The sequence below is a fragment of the Trachemys scripta genome, chromosome 4 (assembly GCF_013100865.1).
Source record: "Trachemys scripta elegans isolate TJP31775 chromosome 4, CAS_Tse_1.0, whole genome shotgun sequence".
Taxonomy (NCBI): Eukaryota; Metazoa; Chordata; order Testudines; family Emydidae; genus Trachemys; species Trachemys scripta.
The window spans coordinates 116,634,225-116,659,042 of NC_048301.1; the positions used below are offsets into that span (position 1 = coordinate 116,634,225).

General features: G+C 47.2%; 2 protein-coding genes across 2 annotated transcripts in view; both read right to left on the reverse strand.

The window, feature by feature from the left end:
- Positions 1-24,818, reverse strand: part of PLXNA2 (plexin A2) — a gene marked incomplete in the record, with an annotated part of 325,301 nt that overhangs the window by 190,075 nt on the left and 110,408 nt on the right.
- On the reverse strand, positions 1,184-1,599 carry LOC117877441 (cytochrome b-c1 complex subunit 8-like). Its single transcript, XM_034770558.1, has one exon. It carries the CDS (start codon positions 1,561-1,563, stop codon positions 1,315-1,317), a length of 249 nt encoding a protein of 82 aa, XP_034626449.1. The 5' UTR covers positions 1,564-1,599; the 3' UTR covers positions 1,184-1,314.

The window sequence follows — 24,818 nt, forward strand, 5'->3', positions numbered from 1 at the left end:
TTGCTGACAAGCTTAGCAGAAAGGCCAATCCAAATTCCCCTTTCACCTGTCCAGAGAAGTCCTCATAGACCTGTACAACTTAGGGCCTGATAAACCCAGCAAAATCAATGCAAGTCTTTCAATGGACTTTAGACCAGGCCCATAGTCAGGGGGAGAGGTGGGCATGGCTCCTCAGTTCCTATAACAACCCTCTCCTCCCCTCCAAAGTCCCTTTGGAGCACTCATTGTGAGGAGGGAACATTACCCAGGTGCTGCCTGCCTGGCACAATTTCTGCAGGTACGGGACTTGGGCTCCAGGGCCGTCAATCTGACATCTTCCACCAGGATCGAAGTCCCTTATGAGTTACCCATTGAACATGCAACCACTTGAGAGCATCCAGGATATTATTCACAGAGCGGCGACAGCTCAGGGCATGTCTGCTGAACATTAAAAACCAACCCGCCCCAAATTTGTTCCTTAATAGAGACCCCGAAGGTGCATTGACTTCCTTTTTTCTCTTGTTAAACATTAAGCGCCTTTTTCCCCCTCCACCTTCTATTATTACTTTTAAAGAGATGGCTCTGCGCTTCTCTGGGGAATAGGAATCATTAAGTGAACAGCACTTGGCTGCACGCAAGTTTTACATTTTGGCACTGAGCAAGGGAAGCCATCAAACAGACTAAGAACTGGTCTCAGAGAGAAGGGAATCGGGTAGGTGTTCTTATAGCATCAGGCACCCCATGCTGACCCTTTCTGTAATGCTCTTTCCTCGCCTCCTTTGCTCTTTCCTTGACCCATCTCTGCGGCTCGTGCTTAGTGATGCCCTTACCTGACTCCTTCCACTCGGAGTTGACGTGTAAATGAAAATACAGCTACGCTAAGAGGAGGATGTGGCTGCCACAGCACAAGCTATTTCTTTTCAACACCCTGTGTCCTGTCTGTGCCGCACATGCTGGCATTGCCTCACGAACAGATGCTAAACAAAGGCTGTTCCCGTGCAATGTGAGCCCCGACATTTGCCTAGCAAATTCTTGGTGAGAATGGACTGACACAGCTCTCCATGCAACTCTCTCGCCCCGGACGTGCCGAACGCCTGGGTCACATGCTGACTTGTTTCCTTTTTTCCCCCCCCCCCCCCCTTCTCCCCTTTGCCTTTGCCTCAAGGCTGCTGGGAGTTTTTTTTTTTTTTTTTTTTTTTTTTTAAGGAACTAAGATTTATTGAACAAGCTTTCGCAGCCTGCTACAATAAATATCCTTTTGTGTGTATGTGAACAAGTTTAGAAACAAGGAAGGGACTCTGACATTAATACACTAAGATCTCCCTATTAGCTGTATTACTCATCATTTTCAAAGTCAGCAGCGTTCTTCCTTTTCAGTCGCTCAAATTCTTCGTTCCCCCAGGTGTAAACAATATAGGCCAGCACAAAAGGAGGAGCTACCCTGAAGACCTGTGAACGAAATCGCCTCCATACATTTGGAATTCCTTTGGTGAAGTAGTTAGGGAATGCCTTCTGCTCAAATGGAGACAAGCTGTAAGTGATCACATGCCTCACTCTTGCCAAGTTTCCAAAATGGCCACCCATTTTAAATTGCCTGTACCAGGCCCGCTCACTCGGACGTCAGTTGGCAGGCATCCACTTGGAACTCATGAACTCTCCAAGGACAAACAGGAGCCATCACGCCTCATTCTGCTTGATGCCCACAACTTGCAATTAAAGATGAAAATGTTTTGGGTCGTGCAGGTGGATTTCTTTTTTTGTTTGGTTGGTTTTGGAAGCCATGGGCTGAGCCTAGGTACAAGGGTTACTGTTCAGGTGCATTCCAAGTTCAGAGTAACTGAATGAAATAATCACGGCTGACAGACAGGCACCAGAAGAGGCAGATACAATGAACACAGCACACACAGACACACACATTCCCCAACAGCGATTAGGTTCTGCCAGCTGCCCGGAAGAACTGCAGGTACAGGAAGAGTTGGCAAGGGAGAGGGGGTCAGATCAGATGCCTTCGTAGCTGGTGGTATTGCAATGCATCATGGAAAGGAGATGATTTCCATGGGACACACAGCCAGGGATGCCAGGGGCAGGACAGAGCTCTACAGTTCAAGCTTTTTAAACGCTTTGTTTAAAAGAAAAAAAATGTGTGGACTGGCACCCAGTGTGTGTCCAGGAGAGGGCCAGCCTCACCTTTCACTACCATGCCAATGTGACTCAGTCCTCACTGGAAGGGGTCTCCTCTAGGGTGAGAGAGGGAAGTCAGTCAGTCAGTCAGATACCAGGGCCCATTCAATCCTTGGCCTCGCTGCTGAGACTGCTGACAAGGGGCCCAGGCACCAACTCTAGTGATGGCTTTTGCCATATAGAGGCCCATTTACTGGGAATGGAACTGAGATCACAAGCAATTAAGATCGATGCTTCATAAACTTTGCTTCGGAGACCCAGCATAAAGCCTTTTCCTATGCACCTCAACTAACTACCTGCCTCCCCCACCCCCGTTTCTTTTGATGAAGGGTATGTACACCAAGATACTCATTTTTGCTAGGTCAGCATTTGCATGCAGGACTGACAGCCAACGCCTCCCCCACCACAATCCCTGCTCTGCTTGTTAACATGCCACAACGTGATCTTGCTGGGGGAATTTTAGGGGCGTAGGGCACTTGCTGTAATGCAGATTCTGCATTACACACTGAACTGCCAATAAGGGATTTGTTCCAGAGTCACCTCAAAAACCATAATACCCAGCTCTGAGAGAACACTTTTCATCACTTGATCTCAAAGCACTTTACAAAGGATTATTGGTATCATTATCCCGGTTTTACATATGGAAAAACTGAGGCACGGGGAGATTACTTACCCAAGATCCAGCAGAGATTAACGCTTTCAACCTGCTTTACAGGGGAAAGAGGGGCTGTAGTGCTTAACCTTTATAAAGTGCCTTTTGATTCCTCGATGGAAGGTGCAATAGGGGAGCAAAGAGTTGGTATTATTCATGGCTATGGATATGTAGGGAGATCAGATGTCATGCTTAAAACAGATGGTCACATCCCATTTGTGGTTCTTCACTGGAAAATCCCAAAATAGAGCCCTATCCCTGTTATCCATTCACACCTCACCTGTGCCCGCAGCTGAACAATCTGATACTTGGTGTCAAGATCTCTCTCCCTACATACAGTCTTATGGCAATAAATTTCACAGCTGAGGGGATGGTCTGCTGGTCTTGGGTGACCATGTAACATGGAATAAAAAGCCACTCACAAGGCTATTTAATGTTAGGTTAAGTTGGAGCCAGTAGCAGCTGGCAATCCCTCCCAGAGGAAGAGCCAAATGACTGTCCTAGACTGTCACATGATTAGCAAAGTCCCTCTGTTTCTCACATGCCAGCACTCCTAGCTACTGAGCCAGAAGTCAGAAAAAGTTCCTGGGGGAATACGCTTCCCCTTCTTCTTGAACTGGAGCTTCTAGAATGCAGACTTTTAAAGGACAATGGACCACATCCTGGAGAATACACTGCAGGGCACACTACTGCATGAGGCCCCAGGGCATAATGATGGATCGGGCAGTGCTGTCAATTCTAGTGGTCACAATATTTGGATCTTTTTCTTAAAGTCCCAGCTCCAGGAGTCATGCTATTCAGAGAGAATCTCTTCTTTGGAAAAATACAAAGGAAGTTTCTAACTGTCATAATTCCAGAGAACAGCTTGAAAATGTGACCCCTAAGGTTCAAAGCCCTAAAGGCGAATAATTAAACCCTCTCTCTCTAATGAAATTGGCTTATCATATATTGAGGGGTGACTCGTGGTTTTTGAATGCCAGTAGTTGGCAATACAGATCAGGTGACGTAGCAGGCCTGCCCTGCATATGAGAGAGAAACACCGAGCTGTGGTGGGAGAATCAATAGTTCTAACCTCTGCTGGGCCACACAATGTTAGTCTGTTACAGAGCCCGGCCGTTCAGCTCACGCTGTAGAACGTTATGCCTCCAGCTTTTGGAGGTCGCCACTTCAATCCCATGTGTTGGCTAAGATGGCTGCTGTCACACAGGCTAAATCCACTCAGAGCTGCAAGTAACCCGGAAGCTAACAGAGTTGTGTGTGTTCATGACAGGATCTCTCTCTCTCTCTCTCTCTGGATGAAGTAGATCCACAGAAAGCAAAAGTCAGAAACCCCAGAGACAGTCTGTGGGTGGCAAAGCTGCTTCTATTGATCTTGAGTTTTACTGAAGTTGTGTTAAGTGAGGTCCTTGAAGGACAAGATGCAATCACCGCCACACTGGTCTCCAGAGAGTCCAGGGCAGGAGTGGTGCAACCCAGCAGCGCAGAGCTCTGGCAGTATGTGTCAGCACTCAAGTAACCAAGCTCCCTGCTGTCTCTCCCCATCCCCTGTGCAGAGATGTATGCTGGAGCTCAGCTCATCTTTATTTAACAACCCAACAGGGGACACAAGATGTGCCAAGGTTGCTCCTGCTCATAAGTAGACATCTGGGATCCAGACCAAGTCTGAGTTAACCAGGACAGGCCGAATTGAGAACTGACACACACAATGAGCACTTGGGCTGTAACGCTCCTCACAGGAAGTTTGTTTATTTCGGACCCAATCCTGGAAGAGTTAAAGCTTCCTGGTGGGAAAGCTCTGAAGTATGAAGAGAGATTCAGCTCCCATTGATTGGACCAGTTCATATCCTGTGTTCTTAAGTGCAGTCACAGCAACTGAATCCCCCAGCTGTCAGTGACTGGCGGCCCCAGTCAAGTTCATGCTCGTTTCTGGGCAAACCCAGAGGAAGAGTCCCTGGCCCAGTGAGCTTCTCTTGAAACTCCGAATTGGGGGAGATCACAGCTGTGAACAGTCTCTCTCTCCAGTATCTGCGTCTTAGTCTGCTGCAGGGAGTTAAAGTTTGTTCCCGCCTCTATGAGCCCCACAGGTACAGTATTAAACCCTTTCCCAGCTTTAGTGCTCGTCACCGAGTAAGGCAGATCAAATAGCACTGGATAGTCTGTGCATGCAACACACAGCGTGACCAAGATTCCAGACTAGAGTCCCCTTGATGGACCGTGGAACTGAGTTTACACAGTGGCTGTACCCTTCCATTCCTGCCCCCAGGGCAGTCAGTTGACTGAGGCAAAACAGAATTGGGCCTATATGAAACGGATGAGAATCAGGGTGGGAAGGGGGTGCAAAGAATAGGGCTAGTGGACTGGCTCTCTTCTGCTCCTGTGGCCAGGTCTCTGATGCCCAGGGACAGAATTCAGGTTCAAGTTCAGGAAGACTAATGAGATTAAACATGATTGCTACTCTGTTCGTAACCTCCGGGGCAGTGACCCAGGGTGACTAAGCTTCACTTTGGACGACACCATTATCGCTATCCAGGAATTACACTTCGCACTCAACCAGCACCCCAAACTTCAAGTAACTTGGCCTTCTAGTGCCTCTGAGTTCCTGATGGTTCTGGAGCAAAATCCTGGATCCAGATATCGGCAAACTCCAGCATTAGCACTAGGGAGCACTGGGGATGTTCAGAGCTTTGTTCCATTCCATTTAAAACGAAACCACAAAGAGGTTACCTGACTTGCCCATGGCCACACACCGTCACTCAGGCAGACAGTGTTTTGGCTCTCAGCCACACCCCAGAATCCTTAGAGCTGAAGCCCCAGCATCTTCTTTCGAGAGCAGCTGATGGAAAGGAAACAAATGCCACAAAAGGTGCCAGCTCAAATGTGGGCTCAGCCAGGAATTGGAATGAGCCCGGATATAGACTCTTGAGGGGGTAACATGAGATGCTTCTCTCTGTGCAAGCCTTCCCTGGGTGTGATTCCTGGAAAAAAAGGCACCGATACTAAGCCGACTAAAATCTGTGGAACACCCGCCGTTGACCTCAGCGGCTTTGGGTCAGCCCTAGAGTGAGAACAGCACACTTACATCTCTGTCAGTCTAAGCACTTAGATCCCCACCATCACCGCCACTACTGTAGTTTCTCAGCATCTAACATGACTATAGGGATATAAACAGTAGAAGAATCAACAATATGGTCCCCGGTTACCTGATGATGAATGTATGAAAAAAATTCACAGACAAGCAATAAACTGAAGTGCAGTAGGTGTGTTAGGCTTCTCCAAACTGGAGAGCGGGCTAGAAAAGTTAGGAGGCGCATGTCATGCAAGACTAAGAGGCGTCATAACCTAGTAATAATACCACCTAACAACTTTTCATCGTGACCTCCATTTAACAGATGGGGAAACTGAGGCACGGGAAGGGGCGTGACTTACTCATGATCACCCAGCAGGCCTGTGGCAGAGCCAGGAATAGAACCCAGGTCTCCTGTGTCTCAGTCCAGTGCTCTATTCACCCCTAGGACCAACCCGAAAAACAGGGAACACAACCTCTCACCATGTAAAGATGCAGAGTGAGATTTTCCCTGGCGCTCAGCGTTAGTTTAACTCTGCTCCCACCGAAGTCAGTGGGAATGTTACTGGCGAGGACAATGGGAACAGTTTAACTGGATACATTTTTACCCATAGTTTCTCCAGGTACGGCTTTGCTTTGTGAGGACAACACACGCTGTGAGACGAGAGGGAAGAGTTCTGTACCAGGCCTGTGAGAAGCCTCCCTAGAAGAGACCTGGCTTCTCTTTCCCCATGCCCTAAAATGCCTGCATGCCTGTAAGCTTGCATCCAGCCAGCTGCGCTAATCCTTCCCCCTGCCCATGGCCCAGAATCAACATCGCCGCACACGTTCCGGCAAGGGTCCATGGGCGGGACAAAGCTACACCACATTACTGCTTTCACTTCCATAATTGACCTGTAGATAAACACAAGGCTTCCGCCTTAATCCCCCTGCAGCCTCATGAACATCAGCCCCGCTAAATTTTTCATGTAATTAAGAGAAAAACCCTAATCCAGTGTAATTAGCTCCCTGATTGCCAACATGCGGCAGAAAACCACTGTTTGAACAGCAATTCAGGTCTAGCTGGTTAGGCAAATACAGTGTGTGTGGTTCAGTAATTTAACACTGAGACAATCCCCTCCCCACTGTCCTTGTAGGCTTGTTTTTCTAACCGGCACTAAATGGTTTCATGATTGTAATAGGCCCAACAGCCCTGGAACGGCTGCCCCACTTGTTTCCTCAGGAGAAGGGATTCTCATCAGATCCCTGTAGGGTTAGCAGGATTGCTGGCAGAATAATTCCTAGAGCGATATTGGTTGGTAATTTTGACACGCCCCTGGCTCCATCTGTATCCTAAACTGCAAATCATCAGATTACTTGGGCCAGTGTTTTCACACCTCACTGCCTACATTTCAGCTCTTAAATCTGTATTTAGACCTCCCAAGAAAAGTGTCTCGATTCTGAAAACTGCTGAGCATCTGTAACTCCCACGGAAACCAATGGGAGCTGCAGGTGCTCAGACTTCTCAGGTCAATTCAATTCAGAGGCTGAGATATGGATTTAGGAGCCTAACTTTAGGCAGCCAAGTGTGAAAATGTTGGCTTAAGAGAAGTGAATCCCTTAGATCAAAAATGAGCCTTTATAGCCTTTTCGTGATTTGTTACTTTGTCCATCGTATTCATTCATGCAAAATTTAAAGGGTGCCAGGTTAATATTGGGCTGATCAGCGGGGGGCACAAGTGAAGGGTGAAGGGTTATATGACAATGGCGAGCTGGCTGTATCCTTCATCTCCCCATTTCCAACCCCTTTAATGTCTGGGGCTTCCCTGAAGCAGAACTTTTGAAAAGGAAATATTTTTTGGAGGCATTAGCTGGGCTGTTTAAACAGACTGTCAACCGTCACTCTCTTTGTATTGAAGTTTTTTGTTTGGGAATAAAATGTTATTCTCATCTCTCCTTGTCTGGGTTAATATCCATGTTGAGACCAGATCCCCAAGCCTAGAAGACCACAAAATAGCTAATCCACTTTCTGTAGAAAGGAAGGTGAAGTCCATGTTAACAGCTCCAGCTTTGCTCTTACATACCCTGAGCTAACCTCTGAGAAATATTCGTTTACATGCTCTGGGATGTGAGACCTAAACAGATCTGTTTTCAAACCTCTCACTCTTACTCTACCTCTTCTGTCAGTGGACTCTCTCTGGAAGGCAGGCCAAAAGGTTAACAGCATGAATGGGTGAAAACAGGGATTCTGCCTGGAGAGATCCATGTTTGGGCTTAAGGCTCTAACATTCTCAGCATCACCCTCCTTCTGCTCATTACATGGGAGTTCTATAAACACACCAGCAGCGAGCAGCTAGAGACTGCCTTCTTATTAAAGGCTGGGATATTTGTTTATACAAAAATACAATGGTAATTTCTCAACCTGAAGGCTCCAGTTAAAGAGAAGCCCCTGAGGAGAGCAAGCACGGAGGCTTGTTTGCATTGCAGAAGTTAAGCCAATTCCTCCTCCCCCACCCATCCCAAGTTGAATTTTTCACACAGGAAGGCATTGCAGACAAAGTATTGATTGCAACCAGAGCCTCCTGGTTTGATGGCAAAACATCAGTAAGAATTTGTGTGTCTGATGATATGTAACAATTTGCTGCTGTGCCATAATTCCCCTCCCAAGACAACAGTGCTTAAAAAGAGAGTCAAATATGTCTCAGAGGAGCATCAACCTATTCAGCTAGAGAATCCATGAGTCCCATGTTCTCTCTTCCCTAGCATCCCCTGCAGGCTGATGCAGACAGCACCACTGGCACTCGACTGCCATGTACATGGGAATATAAGAATCGCCAAACTGGATCAGAAGAAAATACAAGAACCCTGCATGCACCACTCCCATGCCCTCTCATTGCAGATCAGGCTGTACAGGTGATACAATAGCTGGTAGGGCTGGTGGGAAAAGGAAGGTTTGCTCCAGGATCCAGACTTTCCAAAGATATCACAGACAAAGACCTATGATTAGACTGGAAACACCAATCTGTGCTGGGGAATGGGTTAGCAGGAGCATACCAAAAACAAGTTATGAGCTGACTCAGAACTTTGGTCCAAACGCAAAACTGGTTTTTTTTTTAATGGGGGGAGTGCTACCTCCCTCTTCTTCCATTTTCACAGCTGCCTCCGCCCTTCTGCATCCTGCCTGGATTTGCCAAAACACTGTAAGAAACAACAGTTTGAGAGTATTTCTAGCCTGACTGGAAGCAGGAAGGGAACAGAAATCTCACATAAAAACCTGTCCCTGTGTGTGGGAATTTGCAGAGCTCAAGAGAGTTGGATACTGTTCGGACAAACTTCTGCTCATTTAAATCAAACTGCTTGAGATTTGACTGGCACCAGTCGCGGACATACCAAGAGGCATACCAGTGCCTCTTCAGATCACTTGGTGCAGCACAGCAGATGAAATCTGAGTGGGGTTAGAAAACACCTTTCCTTGTCAGGAGGAGATCAGCTCACTCCCTTTTACTGCCATCCTCAGTGAGTTGGGAGGGATTCTTATAAGCTTCTGGCTGATTTTGAAGGTTTTCTTGGAATCCTTCCCCTACATCTCTTACAGAGCTTCTCTCTCCCCCCCAACAGAAACTGGTCCAATAAAAGATATTACCTCACCCACCGTGTGTGTCTAAAATCCTGGGATGACACAACTACAGCTACACTGCATACAGAGCACAGGTGACATTTCAGAATCCATCACCAAGGGCTGGAAGCAGAACCCATTGAAAAACTGGAACAAGTGTCTATTCATTTCTAAGCTGACCTGCTGTCTGAAGTCCAGGATAGCTCAATGCGTAGTTAACCCCTTGAGTTCCAGTGCATGGTGCACTAGCAACCAGAGGTTCTCCAGATTTCAGAGACATGCAGATGTACGAACCATGGACCATAGGGCAACTCTGTAGGATGAAAAGTATGAGCCCTTGGTATGTAGCCAGTCCCCAGGGCCTCCGTTTTTTCCGACTCCTAGTTAACTAAACTAATTCAGGGCAGATCTTTCCACTTGCATACATTTGTGAAAACAGAAAACATGGAGAGGGCACCCTCAGACTGCTTCCTAGGCACCTCTGGCATTTCAGGCACAAACTGCATACAGAAAGAGTCCGTTTCCACACAGTCTGAACTGAGTTTGGTAAATCTCACCCCTTTCTTCTCACAGCTCCTGCACTAAGCAAAACACAGTGACGGGGACTCATTTGCTAATGCGTTCCAGACGGGATATCAAATTTACACATTGTGGTAGAAGTGGTCTGAGGGACAGTGTTTCATTTTTCTGTCTCATTACAGTTATTCCAGCTTCTATTTGGTTTCAGAGAAATCACTCCTGCCAGAAAACCCACCATGGAATGCTGATGAAACATGAGTCTGCCTCTCCACTAGTTTCTAGTCTCCTTTCCTGAGATCCAGCACTAAGTCCCCTCCCCATCTCCCACGTCTTTAGAAAGTGACATTTCTAAGGTCTGCAGAGAGCAGCTTCCAAATGAGAAGAGCTTAGCATGGCTCCCTTCTGTGCAGTCGGGGTCAGTTACCTTTTGGTTCACTTGCGCCAGGAAGGTCTCAGTGGTAGGAGCAGTGAGAATACTAATTCCGAGTCCACTCGCCAGATGGCGAGGAATGGGAGAGATTCTGCTTGCAGGCTATGACCATTCTAGCATGTTGTGCTACCAGTTGGCAGGTGAGAAAGCAGCACTCAGATCAGTTCAATAATTTTTCAGCAGCCTTTTAAACATCCAGAGGATGGTGACGGTGTTACAAAACACAACTGGGAGTTGATTTAAGTGCTTGATTTATGAGCCAAGTAAAACTGTATCTAAAGTCAAGTCCTAGGGATGGTAAAACAACAGATTGCGTCTGCCTTTCAAATCACACTTCAAATGCTGCAAGGTTAGTGACGGCCACACAACTGTCTTGATATGTGACTGTTTAAATATTAAGTGAAGTAGTGATTCCAGGGAGGGTAAAATATAAATGGGAGTGCTACATACTTATCACTTCTCTGCCTGGATTCCAAGCCCCATCAGCCACTGCTGGTCTCTGAGGAAGAGAGGTAAGGTCATGGAGTTCAGCGGGGCAGGCAATGGTTTTCCCATCTTGCGAATGTTTTCAACATTTTAGAAATGTTCCTGTCCCACACTGGGACTCAACTGGGACCTTTCAACATGTTTCATGAAAAACCAGAGACAGACATCCCAGAACAGCCAAGAGGTCCGGGCACTCACCAGGTTCTGGCGGAGCAGGTCCTTGACTATTCTTGGTTTGACTATTTGCAGCATCTCTCTCTACACCTATAGCCTGGACCCGAGAAACCATTGCAATTAAAGTGTCATCAGAATCAACCATTTCCCACAAAAGGTGGGATTTTAACAATCTGACAAAAACCCATTTTGTTGAAAAATTCCAGATGAAACAACGTTTAGCGGGAGAACTCCTGACCAGCTCTAGTCATGAGATTCTCATCTAAAAAGGCCTGATTTAAAAATCCACTGCAGACCATTGGAGTCTTTCCATTGACATCAATGGGCTTTGGCTCAGGGCCGTTAGGAGATTTAAAGCTGGGCCAGGGTGAAACAATTTTTTGGGGGGGCTGGGGAGGGAACAGAGCCTTAAATCTTCACCTCTGTTGAACTTAAATTTAAACTCCTGAAGTGTGGACACATCACTCGCAAGCCACTGGACTCTGAGGTCAACTCCCTGAGATACTAGTTCTCCCCCCCCACACTCCTCCGCCCCCAAATTTGAAGCTCAAAGGATACTAGCGTTTATTTTCATTTCTCCCCCTGAAGAATGAGCGCAAAAGTTCTTAATGCTTTTAGAAAGAGAGCTACAGCTTTAGCCAAAAATCTAATACAGCCAGAATTGCTATGAAAAAAATACCATATGGATCAGATTTTCCAAAGAACTTAGCACCCATAATTGGGCCAGACTGTCACAATACCCCAGTACATTGGGTGCTCAGCTCTTTCAAAAATCTGTTCCCACATGTGGGGAAGGATTAGCAACTGTTAGCATACAAATAATTGCTACCCACTCGCTTCCCTGACACCTCGCAGCTCCACCCCACCATAGTGAGTGGTATTTTTCATTTATTTATTTTACAGGTGATGGTCTTACCGGATGCTGCTCCCAACATACCCATAGGGCTGGAGCAGCCATGAATACCGAGTCCCACACCACCACTCCAGCCTCAGCTTCCTTAGCTCTCTCTAATGGAGGGAGCACATTGCACAAAGGCATTGCTAAGAGGCTTGTGGATTGTGTCAGTTTTGACAGAGCTGCCAAGCTACCATCCTGTCCCCAGTGCAGAAGGAATTTAGGGAGGGCAGGACATGGTCCGCACTTGAATTAGGTTAGGAATCTGGGATTAACCTCTGCACTCTCAGAAGTGTGTTGTGGGAAACAAATCACAGGGCTCACAATGACGTTGGTTTAATGTCTCATCTGACAGACATCAGACCCCTTCACAAGAGGCTGGGGGATTGGCACAGTACTGCATCCCTCTCCCGCTCCCCTCTCTCCCCCATCACCGACACGACCTCCCTGCAGCACGCTGAGTCTTCCTTGGCAGTTTCACATCCTCGTACTGACCTGACCCTACCCTGCTAATTCATTGCTACTCATTTGCTATTCTCTTTCTGGACCCAGTTACATTTAGATGTTTTTGCCATTGGCAGCAGAGCATCTCCGCAACCTCACCACCCTTGGAGAGGAAGAGTCACCAGAATTCTCTCTGCAGCTGCTGTGTCCTTATTTTGCAGTCTGAATCCCTGAATTCTGGGGTTTATCATTAGTTCAAAGAGATCATCTCCATCCACCCCATGTCTCCCCTTCAGCATCTTTGCAAACTTCAATCATATTCTCTCTTAATCTCCTTTCCTCTTGAACGTTAGCTGAAGGAGCCAGTCTGCACCACCCCAGCCAACCTCTTTGCAGTTAGCGGGACTCTGCTATTTGCTGTTAATTATCAGGAGAGCAGGACGGTTTTGTGCCTCTCCCTATCAGCTTTTCCCTCCTATCACACCAACATAAAAAAGCCCACATCTGCATAATTTAATTTGCTAATGAATTGCAGGCCCGACATTTTGTTGCAGTGTCATATTTTATTAGTCATGTCGTGGTTTGCATTCAGCTTCAGAGAACTCTCTGGGAGACTGAAACCACAGGACTGCCACTTTGCCAGTCTCGGATTCCTAGGACTGGTAATTTGAATGAACCAAGGAGCCCGTTCTTTCTCTCTCTATTTCTGTTCATTTAAAGAGCTGGCTGCACAGAACGGCACTCGGTATTTAGATTAGTCTGTGGCAGAGCCAGGAACAGAACCCAGCTTTTGAGTCCCACTCCAATGCCTTAACCATGGCGTGAACTTGCGTCAAAGGGCTCTTCCACTCAGACCCTTTCTGCTACGAAAGTTTTCGGGAAAGCGCCATTTGAGACTGTTCTCCTACATTCTTCTAACCACGACAGCCAATTACAAACAGCAGTAAGTTGTTGTGAGGCTGGGTCTACACTAATGAAACAATTCCAACATCGCTATATTGCTGTAGCTATGCCAACAGAGCCCCGTAGTGTAGCTGCAGTGGACAGAAGGAGTTTTTCTGTGGGGGTGAGAACACCACCTCTCTGAATGCTAGCAACGTTGGCGGAAGCCCTGGTCTCTGTCAACATTGCTGCATCTACACTTGAGGTTTTCCCAACACAGCTATTGTCAGTAAGGGATTGGTTTTTGCATGCCACTGACCATCATAGCTATGCCAATATAACATTTCAATGTAGACCAAGCCTGAGTGTGTCTATCTTACATATAACAACAGTCCTATGTCCTGGCTCTCTGCTCATCTCTTTGGTCTCTCTGCCTTACTCCGTTACTGCTACCCTGAGGGGCAAGCCGGGACACTGAAAAAATGCAAACCAGAAGCACACAGTACCCATCCGCTTTAGTCTCTCACTCCCCTGGTTTTCCCCCTGTCAAAGCTCCCTCCTTGGGCTGCGTTACTCACTCCATCTGCAGTTAATTCCAGACAAGTAAAATACAAACAAGAGCCTCGGCGTCCCGAGGCCTCCCTTTCCAAATCAAAATCACAGCCAACAGCAAAGGAAGGTAAGCTGCCTCCCGCTCTCCAGTGCCTTTGGAAGCCAACCAGCCAGCATGGAAGCCTCACCTATGTCTCGCTCTTTTCTCCTGAGGAGTCGGCACTTCCATTAGAACAATAGGCTCCGCCGGGTAAGAACACAGCTGACCCTTTATGCCACAGTCAGAGTAGTAGGAGGCAGGTCCCTTGCCAACCTTCGCTCTAGTCCGACAGCTGCATGGGGGCTGCATGTTTTGCTTTGCGGAAGAGGGTCTGAATGAGCTAAGGGTGCACAAAGCCTCTAGGAGCTCCAAAGGGCATCTATACCCCATTACGTTCCCCGGGGTCACCTCAGCTTCTCCCCTCCTTTCACTCCATGCTTGGAACAGCCTCTCCACTTCCCACATTCCAAGCACCCTCCCTCTTCTCTAGCCCCATTTCTAAATCTTGTAGTGTCTCTCTCATTGCCAGCGAGGTCACTGCATCTTCCGCAGTGGGGCCAGCACTTCCTAAGCCCATTGGTCGCCAGAGATGGAACTCCTTGGGGCAGGGATCTTGTGTGTAAAAGCATCACATGCGCAACACAGGAGGGAGAGTAATTAGCAGCCAGGCAGAAAGTCGGCCCCTGGAGTCTCATCTTAGGTGGCATAGGACTTGGGAGTGCAGCGGCTTTCAGGGTTGTTGGGTTTGACTTGATTAGTTTAACTGACTCCGACATGCATTTAACAGTTTATTACCGGTATGAATCCATCTTGACCTTATGAGCCTATTGGATTTTGCCAGGGTTAGTTTGAGTGGCATGTGTGGAGGTGGGCAGTTCTTTATGATGCTCTCCTCTAGGGAGCCAATTTGCTTCAGTGCTTCCCCCCACAGGATGCCAGCAGAAAGCCTGTTGCACCCAGTGCACAGCTGATGTTCATATCTGGACAGGGCACCTACACAAAACGTGTGAGCAGGGCATGGGTTTCTAATGAGTCGGCTGCAAACCCGGCCCTTTCCTTAAATTAGCAGAAGGTGCTGCCCCCATTTATGAGCTGTGTTGGGTAATGATTTCCAATGAAAATCTGTATTTTATTCATTAGGTGTCTGCTTTGCTGCTGAATTCTTTAATGCGTTTCCCAGCTGTATCAATGCATAGCTGCAAAGGAAGCCATTAAATCTGAATGCATGTAACTTTTCTGGTAAGATGCATTCATCACAGGAAGTTAGTCTGTAGGTTAGGGGCTTATGCAGCCCTCAAACCCAACTTACTATTCTCACTATTCTCTAGGAAATATTTCCCTTCTCCACCTAGTGGGAAAAAAGTAAATAACATGCTGGGAATTAAGAGTCAGAGGCTGCATCGGCCTGACAAACCCATCAGGATTGTAAATGATTGTGAAGCAAGGTCCATCTGGTGACACTGCTGGGTTCCTCCATCCTTCACATAGGTTGGCAGGGATTGCAAGGAGCCAGCACTAACACTGCTGGGCTTCAACTTAGTGCATTGCCAGCAGCTGTCAAGGAGATAAGATGAGAATAAGAGTGAGGATCATTTGCATTGTTGCAAACTCTTCTTCTGGGCTCATTTACAAATCTTGGTGTCCCAGTCAACTCTGTATTGATGATTCTCTCCAACCTTCCCCCGCCCCTCCACACTTCTTGGGCAATTAGAACAGAGATTTCTCTGGCACATGCCTTTCCCTACCACGTACGGAAATTAGAAAAGCAGTGTCTGCATGCCAGAAGATTTATTCACCTGTCCTAACTGGCAAAACAGATTGGTTTTGACGGACATGCTAGGATGTGCAGCTGCATTAATGAACGGTTTAGCATGGAAACTGACGGAGCTGTTCACCTCACGGATGTTATTAGCAGAAGTTTATTTAAAGCCAACTTTCTGGTTGTGGTAAGTTTATTTATTGATCAGCACCGGCGAGAACAATCATTTCAGGCTCCTTCTTTGAAAAATAATAATTGACTATAATATTTTAGAGAGACGTTTTCAACTCCGAAGACTTTATGAATCACACGCTTCATCATTGAAATGCAGCCACCTCTGGGATGGAGAACTAGGTAGGTAACCAGCACAGAGCATGGGAAAGGATGAAACTGTGCACCAGAGTAAAACCCTACTCTTATCAGAAGTGCCATGGGATTTTTTTCAGGAGCCAACAGGATTTGTTTTCAAGTTCTCCTGGGAAAGATTGCCCTCAGACGGCATGCAGCTCAGGAAGATGAGGGCCTCCTGCTAGAGTTTGAACCAGTGGTTGCAGATCGTACTATCTTATAACCCTCTGATGGGCTTATTCCGAGCAAACTAATTAAACTCCCCATCAACCGCGTAAAAGTTTAACTTTGCCCCTGAATGATGCTCAGATATCATGGCGATGAGCACAATATAAACCATAGAGGAAGAGATTAGATACATGCTTCCATAGTCCTATTTTCAGCCAAGTATTCCATTTAAAAGAATTTTAAACTGGGGCCGATGGATCTGAAAGCACCCCGTTGGGAGTCACAGAGAAGCCAAAGACTCGATGGGCTATGGAAGCTGCTTTTATAGTGAAGCCCTGTAGAATTTAATGGAGACGCAACCTTTTGGATTGTATAGAAATGACTCTGAAGCCCTGTAGAACTGAACAGAGAATGATCCTGCCCTTTTTTAAACCACCCTCTATAATTCTATAATGGGTTGTAATTTTCTATTACATTCTATAGAAGGGTTGCTCCTCCTCTTTCACCTGTAGAGGGGACTGGTCTTCAGCTCAGCACCTTGACACAGTCACAGGGCCTCGCTGAGAGGAAGCTTGCCCTGCAGTCATCTCTGCTGTAGATGCTCTGTAGGTAATATGGGGACATCAGGCCCATTGGAGAGGCCCCTTTCACCAGCAGCAGATTCACTTAAAAGGAAATAACTCATTATTTAATAGCATCCTCATACGTCTAACAGCACTAATGGGCTCTGCTGTCTTACCACTGTTCTTGTTTTGAGACCTGCAAAGCTGAGTGAGAGGGGCCCTAGGTTAAAAACATCATCTCTTACACGCAGAACATGTTTGTGTTTGGGTCTTCTCAGACACAAGGTCCCTGAACCTGATTGTAATGTAACTGAGCAGCACACTTGTTATATACATCAGTCTGGCAAGGACATGCTTTCAATTTCAGCAAGTGCTAGAATGAGTGGACAACAGGGGGAAATGTGAAAGTGGCAAGGAAAAGCAAGGAGAATTAAAACCCGCAGGACAACACTGCTACAATTTGTGTTCTGAATACTGTACGTCTATTCCTATGAAAATCTATACAGCTGCTACTGTCGCATGCACTCTTCTTACAAAGCATGAAATTAAAATTCCTCTTTGGTATCATATTGCTGCGCTACATAGTGACTCCAGACTAAGCTAGCAGAGAATTTATCCTTTGGCTTCCTCAGTCGAGTTTGTGCTGGGATTGGAAGCCAATGGGTTGAGGGAGACAAGTCTATTGCCCACAGTAAAAAATCCTACTTCCAAAATAAATCCCACAGAAATATTGTTGGCCTGGAGTATGACTGCTGGTGCTAATTTCACAGTGTAGTTTCACATGCATAATTCCCCCCTCCCCTGGGCCACTTTCCTTCTTATCTTTCCAGAACAAACTCAACATGCAGGCTAATTTCAAGGAGCGTTTCATCCACCAGAGTCCAGCCAAATGTCAATGGATCTGCTGGTAATGCAAATTGAGCCAATCATGCAAAACAAGGGTGCTTATGGATTCTGCAGAGTGGCAAACAGGAGACAGGTAAAGGCTGCAGGGAGGGGGAAATGATTTTCCACTGCTTCACACCTTGTGTCATTTGCAGGTATGCAGAGTGAGTGGGATTTTTCAAAAGAACCTAAAGTCATGTAGGAGCCTATGTCCCTTTAGTTTTCAGTGGGACCTGGATTCCTGAGCAACTTAGGCATTTCTGAAAATCTCACCTCTAAAACTCCACCAAATCGGAATTCTGCATTCAGACCGTTCACAGCCGCTTTGCACAGAAGTAAATGATGACAGAAGATGCAAAGCACTAGAGAATCATCCCTGAATATCCAGGGAAACTTTGAATTCATTCAGGTGTTTTTCAGTGAACTCCAGCACACCTCCTATCAGGTATTCCCTGCTCCCAGGAGCTACTGTCACAGAATTAAATATCAACAGATGTGCTAGGTGCTGTACAGGAGGTAAAACGGGAACCCTCCCCGTCCCAAAGCATGCCCAATTTAAGGCCTCAATCCTGCAGTCAGCTACACATGTGCAGACACCAAGTTCTGCCTACACTTGAGCTCATTGCAGGACCAGGGCCTAACAGATCTGAAGATGGGACATGCTGAGAAGCCCTGAGGAGGGAATAATGGAGGGTTTTCTTTGTTTGGATTTCTGTCTATCTAGGTACTTACACTGCCCCTAGCACCATAGGGTCTGAGCACTTCACAAACCCTCAGTGAGATGCAGAAGCATAGACCCATTTTGTAGATAAGGAGCTCAGGCAAAGGGACTTCAAAGGCCTACCCCCACAAACACTTAAGTCCATACATAACTTTACACACCTGACTAGTCCCATTGACTAGTGAGTGAGTAATGGTGCCCCCCAAGTCACATGGGAAGCTGACAGCAAAGCTGGGAATTGACGTCACATTTCCAGGGTCCCAATCCATGGCCTTAACCCCCAAACCATCCAATTTGCTTCCGGTGGGCATTGCCTATCAAATGAGTTCTACACAAAAGCTTACCACATGGGGAGGCCAGAGGCTTGGCAAAGAAGACTGTAAGGAGAATGGGTTTGCCATTTGCAAGGAGTAATCAAGCTCTGAAAGGTGATCTGACACTTTTATAAAACTCTTTCATTTTGCACTTCTCAGAAAGTTGGGGTAACGGTGGCTCTGAGATAATTTGGGGACAAAAGGGTGGGGAGGGGGAGGACCCTGATTAGCTGGGTTGGCGGAGATCCTCCCAGAAAACTTTTCAGATCATGCAGCGGGACTTAAGAAGGTTTCCCTATTATGTATGCACAGAAACAGCAAGGAAGAGCAGGGAATCTATATTGTGCTAAAACATGATATAGAATTAATCCCCCCAGGTAACAGAATTCCTCATAAATGGCAAATGGGGAGATAGCCACAGTATTATATTTTATCACACTTTCTGTCAAAATATCCCCTGCAGGGAGCCTTTCAGGAGACGGTATCACAAGCAAAGCCTTATTTGGGAAGGATGATTTGAACTAGACAGCAGCAAACTATCAATATGTTCTTAGTGAGATGGGTAGATAGAAGACACCTTACAGCAGTGTTAGCAGTACCTAATGGAGTCTTGCTCTCCCCTGTGTAATGCTGGTTCTTATTTGTGTGGGTCTATACACAGCGCATACTATATATTTTAATGATATTGTAATGTGACTGCCTTACACTGACATGACGCTTTTCATCCGGAGAGTCTGCCAAACACTTTACACATGTATAGGAGGGGACTAACTTTTTCCTATAAAATGCAGTGAATAATTGGCCGATACAGGGCAGCTTACCCAGCAATGCTAAACACAACAGTTGAGAGGAGGAAGCAAAGACTAGCCAGTTGGATTTTAAGTAGGTAATGCAATATGGCCAGGACACTAGCACCCCATCTCCCATGAAGAGCATCACGAAATCTTCAAAGTCCTGAGTGGTCAGTATTCTAAACTTTTAGGGAACACTGCCCACAGCATCCTAGGACATTGGGCGCAGTGCTGCCCCAGATGGAAAAGCACCTTCCATAGATGGACCAGTGCCACTGCCTGAAATGTGCTGGGTTTTCCTTGGCCTCTCATCTAAGTACTGAATAGTCCCAACAGTGCTTAGTTTGTGAGCGCTGATAGATGATTAACCTGTAGGGATGAGTTGGGGCAAAGGATTCTTTTTCCTGAGGACTCGGAACTGGGTGTGTCTCTGTGCCACGTGTTCTTTCTTGGTAGGCTCATAGGCCTTCTCTGCACTAGGGATTTGCCCCGGTTACAATCTGTGGTATAGCTGCACTGTTTTGCTGATCTACAATAGGGTTTGCACAGGCATGGCTTCCCCCCCAGCCCCCCGCCCCCGCCAGTGGCTGTAGTTGGAGCAAACCTCCCATGACGAGGCCACAGTTGCATTATTTCTCTATGAAGTGCTGCTGGGTAATAAGAGCTTAGAAAAAGCTCCTATTGGTAAATCGCTGGTTAATATTCCATTGTCCCCAGACCCATGCAGCAGAAAGCCATGTCAGCAAGGGGCAAATTTAGATGTCCAGCTGCTTTCAGAGGCAGATGCAACTCCTTCCCCTCATCCCTGCCTTCAGTTATGAAAGCAGCCTCCCCTGAATGCAGATAAAAATAGTCAGTGCCCCAGCTGGGCTGGCCTTGAGTGCTTCTGCCTCGCTAGGCTTGGCTTTGCGGCCGCTCTTGTAGCGGCACTCCCGAGTTCCTGTCAGCCATTGAGCTGGAAGGAAAAGGGTTTGATTATTGGACCCACCACATCGTTGGTGACCCAGATCAGTGACCCCTACCCTGTCACTCTGTATTTGACGTGGCTGTTTTACATATGGAAGGGCTGAAGCCATTCCAATGGATCCAAGCCATGCCCTTGTGCAGGTTAGATGATTGGTTCATTACAGCAGCCACAATGTCACCTACGTCTCCTGCCCAGGGCACCAGGCTGATGTCAAGGTAATGCATGAGGCTTTTACATTCAGGGTGAGATTTGCGGGGTGGGGGGCAGGGTGTTTACCACTGTTTCCAAATAGACATGTGTGCTCCTGGGTTGGAAAAGTGCTGATACGAAAGAAAATGAGATGCTAGAACCCCATCGCATGATCCAACATCAGCGCCAGGTTTGGATGGAGCCTGGGCTTTAAGAAAATGGAGTTCATGCGAGTACTGAGTCCCTGGGGAGAGTTTACAGTTTTCATCGGGAAAATCATTTTCCCATTTCCCCTGCCTGCTTAAAATCAACCTAACCAGTGCAAACCCCAGTCCTGGCTTTCACAACAGCCTACAGTTTTCCAGCCGGATACAGCCTCAGGTGATAGAGCCATACTGCAATGTTGAAATGCAGCCAGTTCTAGGATGGAGGGAGGCACAACACGCTCCCCAGCAGCGTGGTAAAGGAGAAATGAAGGGCGTTGAGGCCACCTCCTCCCTACAACAATCTGGAATCCTTAATACCCATACAGGACAGTGCCTCATTTGTAAAGGTCTCATCTACGAGAACTACACTGAGGAACATGTCACAAGGTCAATAGACCTGTCTTGGAAGAACAAAGGGCTGCGGGGGGCCCACCTGGATTGGAATGCACAGCTGGAGGAGTGACAAGGTACATTTTCCAATACCCCTAAAAAGCCCCTTCCACAGCCCTTGTGCTCAGGGCATACCATACACCAAGAGGTGGAAGCCCCTTGTTAAAACATTGGCATGACATTACTACAGCACCTTGCACTGTTGCACATTCCTCCCTTGGGGATAGTACCAGAGCTGTGTCTCAGTAAGCAAACAGTCAGAAGAGAGTAGCAAAGTGAATTAAGGCGAGTGGCTGCAGTTTGGCACTTTAATGGGGGTGTCCATGAATTACAGAGACATCGATCAACGTGACTGCATATCAATCAGACGGCACTAACTTACCCTGACATGAGGCCAGGGAAAACGCTCCCCATACCCCACAACAAATGTTAATTATTTACATCCCCGGGACTTTTTCAATTCTCTCTCCAGCAATGAGGGAAGGCATCCTGCTCTTCTGAGATATTGATTAAAGGGGGAAGAAGTTCGGAGGAAGGGGGAGGTGGGGAGAGAGGGAGGAAAGCACCATGAGCTTCTTTAACGGGGAAATAAAAAGGGCCTGATCGTTTGCTGGGGCTAATCTCAGACAGCCCCGTCTGGACTCATTTCATCGCCGTATGTTGCAATACTTCCCTAGGCAGAGTTAGACATCAGTACAAACCGGAGTCCATAAGGCAGGTGTGGCCGTTACCTGCCTGCTGCCTCTATCACACGGTTACACAATGAAATGCCTTGGTAGAGCTGCAGACTGGAGAACTGTGTGTGTACCCTGCTGGTGAGGGTGTGCTACAGGCCCCCCGCTGTGCCAATCCACAGAGGAGATGAGCTGTTACTGCCCACAGATATAGAGCCTGGCCTCTTTAGCTCAAGCTGTAGCAGCTCCTGCTTTTATCTCTGAAGGTCCCTGGTGTGTTGGTCAACAGGGTGGCCGTTACATTTGCAGGTGGAACAAGTGCACCAGGGACAGGGGCAACACAAGCTTCTCTTGGCCCCACTCTGCCTCACTCCTGCCCAAGATGAACCCCACTCCCATGTAGTGATCCGGCTCCATAGCACATTCAGTCATTGGCTACTTTGCTGTGGCTGCCAGTGTTGATGCCAGCTAGGTTGTATTTTGTGAGACTTTCCCACTAGGAATTGGATTGAAACTACCCACTCACGTTACATAGGCCAGTGAACCACCATCAGCTGGCATCAACCTTACTCATGGCATGGATTTGAATCCATGGCCTAGGGGTAAACAGCCGTGAGCCGTTTGTCAGGTCTTCCTTATTTGAAAAGAAGAACTTTTGCAAACCTGTCTGTGCATAGAGGCACTGCTGAGCCTGGCACGACCTGATTGTGTGAAAAATGAAAAGTAACCATCTGGATTCCTGTGATGAAGACGGCCAGAAAAAATTTGGAGCAGGTTCTGTTCTGCAGGAAGCTGCAGAGACAGGGTTGCAGTGACAAGAGCTGGCGCCAGAGTGAGGTGGGAGACTGGAGAGTGGAAGGATTTTGGACACAAAGGCTTTTGCCCATCAGGCCACTAGCTCCATTCCAGCCCAGGGAGGTGACTAGTGACTGGAAGTTGTTGCCCTTCCAATGGTGGGTTGGCATCCTGTGTGGAACCAATTAGTGATCTCAGGGTGTGGCCACATCACAGTTTGGCCCTTCCTGAAGTTGCAATGCAGAGGCCAAAGATGGATGGGGCCAGAAAGGGGGAGGGGGGTTGATCTGGGGGCCCACTCATTACAGCACACAACAAGAGCTTGGGAGATCTCGGTTCAAATCCCAGCTCTGCCACAATCTTCTGGGGCGACCCTGGGCAAGTCAATCTCTCCATGTCCCATTTCCCCAACCATAAAATGGGGATTATAATCCTTAATTTCCTCCCAACCCGTTTCCTGTCTATTTAGACTGTACATTGTTTGAGGTGGGGATTGTCTCTTAATTGTGTGTATGTACAGCATCTTGCACAATGGGCCTTAATCTTGTTGGGGTGGGCGGTTGTCTGTAGAAGCTATTGTCATGCAAATAAAAAACAGCCACCTCTAGATGGTTATTATGGGGGCTCAAGGCTGAGTACAATAAGGGGAAGGGACAGTAAGGAGAAGTTTGCACCAGTGCTGTCGATAATAGGTAATTGGCTCCAGGGCTAGTCAATCCAGCACCTTAAAAATAAAAAGAAATGGATCCAACCCTAGATCTTTTCTTTCAAGAGAGTTTAATATGGCTGGAAGGGGCATAGAGGGGTTTTGTATCTTTAAATCCAGGGAGGCCAATAAAAAACAATTGAGAAGAAAACAAAGGAGTCCTGAGAGCAGCACAGCTCCCAAAATATTATCCAGATAGTATTTCAGAGGAGCTCCTTTAGCTGTTCCCAGCCTACATAGTAGTGGTATTACGGTCCTTTTCTATCCTGTTGTTGTTGCTGGTGGGAAATTTGGGGTCTGTTAGCCTTGAAGTGAAGCCATGGGAGTCAGGCACATGTACATGTGTTGGGTTACCCACGGCCAGAACTGAGAAATACAATCATACTATCCATGCTTAATTTGTAATGAAAGAGGTACCGGGGCCCGAGCATTTTTTTTTTAAACTTTCATAATTGATGTGGCAAGCCCAGAGGTGCCAGGGCTCTGACCTGGCAAGCCCAGAGGTACCTGGGCTCAGCACCGGCACAAATTAAGCACTGCATACTATGCTCCCAGTCAGATTCTACCTAACCCTTGAGAACCTGTTTCTGACTGGCTGAGTTTTAGAACACAGCCAATCAGATACTCCATTTCCTGACTGCCCACCAGGCTACCTCTTATGCAGAGCGACGTGACTAAGTGGCTGGATAATAACTGCTCAGCTTCACCTCTTCCTGCCCTTACACTGCCATCCTCGCCCTGCAGCACCTGTGCCTAGACAGGATACTGAGGCAGGGAGGGAACGTCCATCCCAGGTACCAGAGCCAGCGGGGGGATAAGCAATAGGAACATGCATGGCTGGGGAGATAAAGAGGCAGATCTCCATGCTGCTAAGTGAAAAGAACAGCAGTACTTGTGGCACCTTAGAGACTAACAAGTCTCTAAGGTGCCACAAGTACTCCTGTTCTTTTTGCGGATACAGACTAACACGGCTGCTACTCTGAAATGCTGCTAAGTGTTAGGGGCTGGAGGAGACAATGACAATTTTCTCTTTGGGGCAGATGTTCAAAGGAGCTCCGTACCATGGCTGCACATAGAATCATAGAATCATAGAATATCAGAGTTGGAAGGGACCTCAAGAGGTCATCTAGTCCAACCCCCTGCTCAAAGCAGGACCAATTCCCAGCTAAATCATCCCAGCCAGGGCTTTGTCAAGCCGCGCCTTAAAAACCTCCAAGGAAGGAGACTCCTCCACCTCCCTAGGTAATGCATTCCAGTGTTTCACCACCCTCCTAGTGAAATAGTTTTTCCTGATATCCAACCTGGACCTCCCCCACTGCAACTTGAGACCATTACTCCTTGTTCTGTCATCTGCCACCACTGAGAACAGCCGAGCTCCATCCTCTTTGGAACCCCCCTTCAGGTAGTTGAAGGCTGCTATCAAATCCCCCCTCATTCTTCTCTTCTGGA

What these genes read in the sequence shown, in the direction of transcription:
- LOC117877441 (XM_034770558.1), bottom strand. Translation starts at nt 1,563, where the DNA reads ATGGGTGGCCATTTTGGAAACTTGGCAAGAGTGAGGCATGTGATCACT.